This window comes from Necator americanus, chromosome V (genome assembly GCF_031761385.1).
Source record: "Necator americanus strain Aroian chromosome V, whole genome shotgun sequence".
Lineage (NCBI taxonomy): Eukaryota > Metazoa > Nematoda > Chromadorea > Rhabditida > Ancylostomatidae > Necator > Necator americanus.
Genome location: NC_087375.1, coordinates 9,411,459 through 9,419,963, shown reverse-complemented (window position 1 = coordinate 9,419,963; position 8,505 = coordinate 9,411,459). Strand labels below are relative to the sequence as shown.

At 40.9% G+C, this 8,505-nt stretch overlaps 1 protein-coding gene across 4 annotated transcripts; it reads left to right on the top strand.

The window, feature by feature from the left end:
- Positions 1-2,680: 2,680 nt before the first annotated feature.
- On the top strand, positions 2,681-7,982 carry RB195_013373 (uncharacterized protein; the record flags this gene model as incomplete). 4 transcript variants are annotated; one of them, XM_064203156.1, is made up of 9 exons in its annotated part: positions 2,681-2,776; positions 5,263-5,479; positions 5,567-5,694; positions 5,769-5,947; positions 6,225-6,284; positions 6,358-6,490; positions 6,585-6,887; positions 7,702-7,880; positions 7,949-7,982. In XM_064203156.1, 9 exons carry the CDS (start codon positions 2,681-2,683, stop codon positions 7,980-7,982), a joined length of 1,329 nt encoding a protein of 442 aa, XP_064059035.1. The 4 variants fall into 4 exon arrangements, with proteins under 4 accessions (XP_064059035.1, XP_064059036.1, XP_064059037.1 ...); XM_064203155.1 differs by having other exon boundaries at positions 5,257-5,479; positions 5,588-5,694; XM_064203157.1 differs by having other exon boundaries at positions 5,257-5,479; positions 5,769-5,935.
- Between the last annotated feature and the right edge of the window lie 523 nt (positions 7,983-8,505).

Genomic DNA, 8,505 nt, shown 5'->3' with positions numbered 1-8,505 from the left:
AGTTTGTCTTGAGTTCGTCAGTTTTCTCGCTATCCTTCGTAATTTTTCGGGAGCACCCTATTTCATTACCGATCAAACACATTCCAAGTTAGGTGCAACTCACTGTACTTTTTTTAGTAATGTCGTAAGGATCAGAAGACGTTCATTCCTGGCTACATACATTTTTCGGTGATAAGAAAAGCACGTTTAAATAAATTGCTTTTATTGTCACTTTAAAATTTGCCTTGATAAGTGACGTAAATACGTTGATTTTGCTCCTCGAGGCTTTGAACTACTGACTCTGATTAAGTAGTCGTCCTGTGAAAATAAAAATCTCCCTTCAAATGTATAATATCGTATAATGTGATGTAATGTAATGTACAATATTCTCTCAGGAATTATTTCTACTAGACAGTTTCCGCTGTGTTCTTTTCTCGGAAGGAATTTCACTAAGTATCTTGACATTGACATAATAAATACTAAGCAAAAAATCGTTCCTAAGTTTTCTTATGAGAGCTCCTAAGGCTTGCTTTTCACCCAGTGACCTCCTAAGAAGTCGCTATTCACAAACTAACAACAAATAAGGTCCTAATTCGTACACAAACATTGCGATTTCTCACTAAACGCCAAAGTAATTGAACTCCTCGGGCGGCGATGGCGGCGACGTGCTCGTGTTTGGATAACGGTGTGCTTGGCGCCGCCCCATCGACGGGCGACGCCAATCAGCGTGGCGACGGCGACGAATCACAGCCGCTCGTCACTCCCTTACCTTAACGAAGCCCCACCCATTCGTGGAGCGCTCTCCTCACCGGCTAGTGTTTGCACAATGCCTGTCCGCACTACGCTGCTCAAACGCCAACTCCGTTTCGTCTTGTTGTCTGAGCAGATCCATTCTAAGCGTTGTGTCTTTGCGAATGTCTAACTGTCCGTTATCTCTTCTTCCGTACTCTCTCGCTCGCTCCTCGTCGACCGTACTGTTTGCCTTCACCTGTGCAGTGCCGGGGTGCGCCCAGAGTCGCGGTCCCGTTCTCCAACTCTACTCCGCTCTTTTCGATAGTTTTAGGTAAAATCGTTACTGTAGATCACAAATAGAGCTTTTATCCTGCTTATCAACGATTTTGTTACGAAAAATAGCCGAGTTTCCCTCACTCTAATGATCGCTAATGTTTCTGTTTCTGATAAGCTTATCACTGGCCCACGAAGAACACTGTTCTTCTTTCCGGCGTAAAAGCTTATGTCCACAACCGTTAGTATCCGTCACTAAGTCAATTTTGCCGTCGGCTACTCGTCAGCCTCCCAGCCTACTATTTGTTCTTTTCGGTTTTGTTTACATATTTACATTCCATGTTGCAACCTCAGTTAAATATTTGAGATCTAAACATAACACGTGTCAATATTGAACGAAGGTTAGTAAGGGGAGCTGGTAGTGGCAGCGGAATCGATTTCGGTTAAGGACAACTACGATGAAAAACATCGTTCTTGGGAGAGGTTAATTGATCCGGCCGGAAATAGCTGTGTGTACCGGAGAGGAAAGGAGATTCTTAGAACATTACTGAGGGAATTTTCTCAGGAAGTCAATCGTTTCTGTTTCTGCATCAAAACTTTACGAGAAGCTCGATTCTCTGCAGAGATCCGAGCACTTCCCGGAATTATGAGTTAGTTTTCTGGGAAGAGGTACATGATTTCCGTCCCTGATGTTTTCCTGTGAAAATTGATCATTTTCCTCCTCAACCTTCTCCCAAAGCGCTGATTCTTTGAGAAAGTTTTCATTCTTCTTCGTTTCCTTCTTGTAGCATTCTCCTATTGATGATTGATAGCACATGAACAACTTTATTAACCTTTTTTGGATCTCTTAGTTATTTTTCTAATAAAAATTCAATCTCAGCTTCAAAATTTCCTGAGAAATTTTTTTAGCAGATAAGACTGCATGGCTGACCATCCCCACCCACTATTCATAATCACCTACGGACTGGCCTTAGTCATTCTTGGAATTTGATAAATGTGATAACGTCAGCGGTGCTATTCTGAGACTTGGAACGCTTTGCTTCAGACACGATTTCAATACCTATTTACTTCTCCAACCATAGTAGTATTTGGGTTGTTAGTTTGTACCTGGAAGCGACGTGGGTACGAATGCTGTTCCTATTCGGCGTTATCTTTGAAGTTTTATCAGGGAGCTGGGGTGTGGGAGAGTTGTGTCCTCTTCTGTACTTGGAAGTATAGCTTACTTTTTGTTTTTTTCTTCAAAAGTAAGCTTCTACTGTAGAATTTCTAAGATAAAGGTTCTATTTGTGGTCTAAGAAATCGTTCTCAGCCTCCTGTTGATTCCCTTTCTCACTCTGTGTCTATGTAGACGAAAACGAGAGGGCTTTATCCGTAAGCGGAGCAATATAACCGCCTCAGGGCTCTCTTTCGAGCGTAAATTGGTATTCTCATCGAGCGCTTGAAACACGATATATGAGGTCAGCGTTACGCTGTGTTGCCTCCTCAACCAAGCTTATTCGTCGATTGAGAAGAGTGTGTGAGTGGAGGATTCTTGAAGAATATTAAGAATAATAATAATTGAATCCTTGTGATTCAATATTCCTCATGTTCCCCTCTCGAATCCTTGAAATTCATGAAATCGTCATTGTATTCTTTTCTAGAGAAAATCCATTTCAATCCGAAATTCTCCTTATTTTCAGAGTCAAAGGTCCGACACATGCTTCCGAGCAGTCTGGCCGTTTCGTCCAGCTCGGCGACGCTCGACGCCACCAGCCTCTACCAGCCGTCGACAGTTGGTCAGACAGGTCTTCAGGTACATGCTAAGCTAAGCGCTTTTCAAAAATACGTTGTGATCTTGTGTGTACGAAACATACGAATCGATCGTGCACCGGTCTCAATAGTCCTCTAGTCCGTTGTTTTGCACTGTAACTATAAGCAATGACTCAGCCCCATCTAAAAGAGATACCTTATCAGACTTGGCCCGGCCCCATTACACCACGTCCTTGCAAACCCTTGGCGTGATATCTATGTAAAAAGTGAGTGGAACTCTCCACCTACACCATTCGCCGTCAGTTTCTGTCTTTTTCCCAAGAAATTTTCGTGATTTTCTGCTATCTCGTATCCGATATATTTTTTTACTGCCATTGCTAGATTTTTTTCCTGTCCGCCTGACATTTGCATCCCGAAACAGCTGCCGCTATCTTCATTGCTGCTATGTATGTACGTAACAATGTACATATTTGTACTGGTTGTTGCTAAACGACAAGTTTGTGCAAATAGTGAAGATGTCGTCATAGATATGTAGACGGAAGCATGGTACTCTCTAAGGAACCGTCCAGTTTTTGAACTTAGGAAAATAATTATTGGAAAAGAGCTGCGCCCAACATTTTACTGAACACTAGATATATGATGTCTGATATCTGATGTCGACTTCATGATTGCGAGAATTTGCTAGGATTTTCAGGATCAAACCATCTACTTTAAATAAGACTGCGATTAAAATCCCGGAAAATGCTAGTGATATTGGCTATCTTGCTCCGGTTCCCAAATCCTATTCATGATGACAACACAAAATTATCAAAGCTTTTCAATCTGTCAGCCATAGCTTTCCAGAAATCCTTGCGATTCTTTTTCAATCTCAAACCCACTGGTTTTGTTTACGAAGAAAGACCAACATGATTTAGGGATGATTGGCAGATAAAACTAAAAGTGATTCTATGTATGTAGGTAACTCTATGTAATCCATGAAATCCTGAGCCACTTGAAAGCACTAAGAAGGTATCTTGAAGCTCTTAATTTTTCTTGGTAAAAAAATCCGCATTACTCTTTGGAAGCAGTAATCAAAAGTCTCTTTTCTATGTCGCTCTTGCTTTATGGATTCTTTTCTGGAACCGAACGTGTTTGTAAAAAATCAAGCGGAAACCTCTTGCAAACACGAAAACGTTCTCTTTGTTAAAATCTATTACTTTAAAGTGGCGGAAGAACGGTAGCAATAAATTTCGCTTGATTAATTCACGAGTAATTTGATTTGAAAAGTGTTAGAAGTGATATTTCTCTTTTTTGAAAAAAAAACAATAGTTCTAGTTGCTTTTACCACTGTGCAGGAACTGTTAACGTTCTGCGTTCCTTGATTTTCTCGGATACACTTTTGAAAGCCTCGACTTTTTCTAGAAAATCCTCTTTTTTACTGCTGCCTGATGCTGTTATTCATTTTTACAATCAATTTCTTTATCGGTGCTTTCAGCCCCATACTTACATCCATTCAAAGCGCTTTTGACTTGTCATTACGCAGCAGTTGGCATCCTTCCATCTTCAGGCGTCCTTGATTGTTTTTCTCTAGCGTTTACTTAACCGATTCCGGGGCACGAAACCAAATCTCCCACGCACAACTTGTCATTTCCACCAAAATTCCCCTTCATCATCGACTTATATCGTCTAACCATGGAGAAGCTGGTCTAGCACGGAAAATTCCGGAAAGCTTTCGTCGTCATCGTCGTCGTCACTGCGCCACACGAAGGAACCGGGTCGTATCGCGCACGGAGCGCTGTCGTCGTCGTCGCTACCACTTAGCCGATCCGTCATCGCCGCCGCCGATGGTTACGGTACACGATGAGCGGTGGCTGTGTTTGTGTGCGGTGACGGGAGGAGAGCGCAGACATCGACGATCATTACATTCGGATGCGAGTGAATGAGCGGAGAAGCGCAGTCGGCTGACAGATATACCGTATACTTGTGCTGCTGCTGCTGTCGTTGATCCGATGGCGTTTTCGAAAAACAGTTCTTTTATCGCTCGTTGACTGCCATTCGGAAGCGATGCTTTCGAAAAATAGACATTGTGGTATGGAGAAACGGGGACTATAGAATTGGTGAGAGTCACGGGGAAACATTTTGGGTCTCACAAAATAAAATACGGCGATTTGTAATCGACTAAAACTGATAAGTTGTTATATGATATCTTTGGTATGTTTAAACGCCTTCTGACACATATTTCGACAATTTTTGGGCTAAATGCTTACAAAAAATACTTTGATGTTACTACAATGATTAGTTTCTGATTTACTCTCCTAGTAGCAAAAGATAACGTTCCCCACCATCACGTTTTTGGAAAATCCCTTCTGCGCCATCTCCCAGTTGAATTTATTTATTTTAATCCCTTTCGAATTGTATTTTTTTTCAAAAATAATACTTACAAAATACATAACAAGTGTTCAGAGATCAAGTAGACTAAGTATTTTTTGATTAGATGAAATCTTTTCGAAGGTAACCGAAGATCCATAAATTATTGTATTCTAGATTCAGGGAATGTCCGCTCAGGACTACGCGGCCTCCGTTCAGCCGTCGTATTCGACAAATGCGAATGCCTACAATGCCTACCAATGGCCAACTGCTATAAATAGCATAAATACACTAAACACACTTGGAACCTACAATCCTTATAATAATTACACGGCTACAACGACACCGATGAATACTGCTTACTCGGGTTTCCGAGTAAGTGGTGGAATATCGCCTATTGGTGAGTGGTTTTTCTGTTTTGTTTTGAAGTCACTTCGGAAATTTTTTCGTTGTGATTTCTTCCGAAGTATTGGAAATTTCCCTATAGGTGGAAATCGAAGCGCCTCAGGTGGCAGTACCGGAACGACCCTCTCTGGCACTTCAGCGTCAACAGCATCTCCGTCGCGTGGCTCCTCATGTGGTGGTGGTGATCAACAACTAACAAGTTCCGAACTGGTAAGCTTCGCTATCTCTCCACTCAGGATACTGTACTATACAGTAATCGCTTAACTCGATCTTTTTTCTTCAAGGCTCGAATTCGTCGTACGGGAAACTATGGATGTGCAAAGCCACCCTATTCGTATATTTCCCTCATTACGATGGCTATTCAACATTCGGCCAATCATAAGATGACGTTGTCGGAAATCTATAATTGGATTATGGATTTGTTCCCGTACTATAGGCAGAACCAGCAAAGGTCAGGAAGAGGGTTAGCGGCTTCCATTTTTATTAATTCGATGGCTTCAAGGCTATAATAGACAGAATAAAATATGTAGTTAATTTATTTTTTGTACTGGCTCGCAGGAAGTCCGAAAATTAATTTAAACTTCACGTTACAACCCACCTTTACATTACCTTTTTTATTTTTGTAAACAATTTGTTTTGAGTTTTCTAAGCAAAATTAGTTCTCTGCTTAATATTATTACATGTTTTGATACCTTTCCATCCTTTTTATGGACTTTATATTTAAATTCCTTGCTGTTCAGGTGGCAAAACTCGATCCGGCACTCGCTTTCCTTCAACGATTGCTTTGTGAAAATTGCTAGGTGCGTCGAATTTTTCATCTTGACAAAATATCCACGTTTTTTTGTTCCAGCAAACAATAGTAATCAAATTCAGGACTCCGGATAAGCCAGGAAAAGGATCATTCTGGACATTGCATGAGCTGTGTGGGAACATGTTCGAAAACGGTTGCTATCTTCGACGACAGAAACGTTTCAAGGTCAAGGAACGAGATCCACCCCGAAAAAAGGTAGCGTTTCTACTTTTTTCTTTTATTTAGAAAAGAAATACTATGGTACTTTATTCTAGTGTTTCTTTTATTCTATTTTATCATTTTTTTTAAGCGCAACAACAACCAAAACAGCCAGAATCATCAAAATCAAGTGAACAACAATGCAGCGATCAAGGAAGAATTAGAAGATACGTATAAGAGCGAGGAGGCAAAAATGGATCTCAATCAGACGATCTCAAGCGTTTCCCAAGAGATCAAAGATCAACTCGGTCAACAGCAGCAACAACAACAACAGCAGCAACAACAACAACAACCGCTGCAACCGATCTCCTTATCGACACCGTCATCCCTCAGTCAACCGACCTCAGTGATTTCCACTGTTGGCACGACACCACTCGGATCCCAGACTACTACGGTAGGTGCTCTATTGTTCGTTGTGTTACTTCCGTTCGTTCCATTGTTCGCCGGATTGCCTCAGGATGTACCTCATGGTTACGTCATTGGTTAAACAAGGTGACGAGGCATGTGGAGAGGTGTGAATGACTTTTTGTCTTCACACCTCTGTACTGAGTTTGCATAACTCCTCAGTTACGTAATGAGACGGGTCATGGATGTAATTAGGAGCGAAGTTGTGATTTGCAAGGAGAAAATGGCAAAGCTGGCCTTTTTTCAAGGTATTCCGTGGAAATTGTTGTTAAAGATTTCAGAACTACAGTCACTTCTAGTTTTTTCTCCGCTCCTAACTGAAATGACATTTATTACAGAAAGTCGAAATTTTTCAAAAAAATTCCACATCTGTGGAAATAAGAGTCGATCAGTTTCCACGTCTTTTTTTCTGATAGCCCCCTACCAATAAATCGCCGTGAAACCAGAAACAGTTTTAATATGGTGATAATTTGATATAGAAACAGTTTCAATTTAAAAAGAAACAGATCCTTCCAGTCTTGAAAATGTATAAATCTATTTTAAAAATTAGAAAAAAAATATGGTGAGTTTATGAGGCTGCCGACGCTTTGTGAGTAGCGGTAATCCTAGAGATGGATTTTTCGAAAATTTCGAAGTATTTTTGTGATATTTGCCATGGAAACCTTTTTATTATGCTTCATCCTAAGTTACCCAACTGATCCGATCATATTTCTGAACAGCAAAGCTTTAATAACTTGGGAGTCCCACTTCAGTCGAAACTAGTTAATTGAGTGACTAATTGACTAATCTGTTTTTTTTTTCAGGTTAATCCCTATTATCAACTGTACAGCACGGATTTCTCTGCTGCCGGAGGTCTTCCAGGACTTACCGTACCGTCAGCGTTCTCCATTAATAAGTTAATGGATAGCACGAACGGCTTCGATTATAACTACTACCAAACCTCTGCCAATGACTACGGTGGATATTCACATACTCTTTACAGGTACTGGTTTGAATACAGTATTTCTCGTAGTCCTTCAAGCTCTCTTTCATTCGCTAATTCATTTTCAGTTCAACAAATCCGAGCACGGCGTCAAATCTGTAAAATTACGTCAATGTCAACGTTATCGAATTCGTGCGAAATCGTGCCACATCACCGTCCACCACTTCCACTTCCGATTGTGTGCAATTTTTTCTTATCTGTATATATAATTTGTTTTTTCCCTCTTTTACCCTCTCTTCGTCTCACAACGGTTTCATCAGATGCCTTATTATATGTATGTGTGTTTGTGTTGTGTGTCGAGACCACCAATGATGATTTTAGTGTTTTATCGATTGATCGATTCGTTCACACATCCCCTGCTCCGCCACTTTCTCCAATCCCTCGTTTTCCTCCAGTCACTCTCTTTACTTAACATAACATTGTTGATACGGTTTTCTATCGCCGCCATCCTACATTCAATTGCTATCAGGCGTTCAGATCAACGAAATCGATCAATACTCGCCTCTCAAACCATATGAGCGTAATAGGTGTTTCATCGTATGGACACCGACATCCCATCACACATAATCCGCACTATGCATTTTATCGATTTATCGATCACCAAATATCGACTGTCTCTGATCTT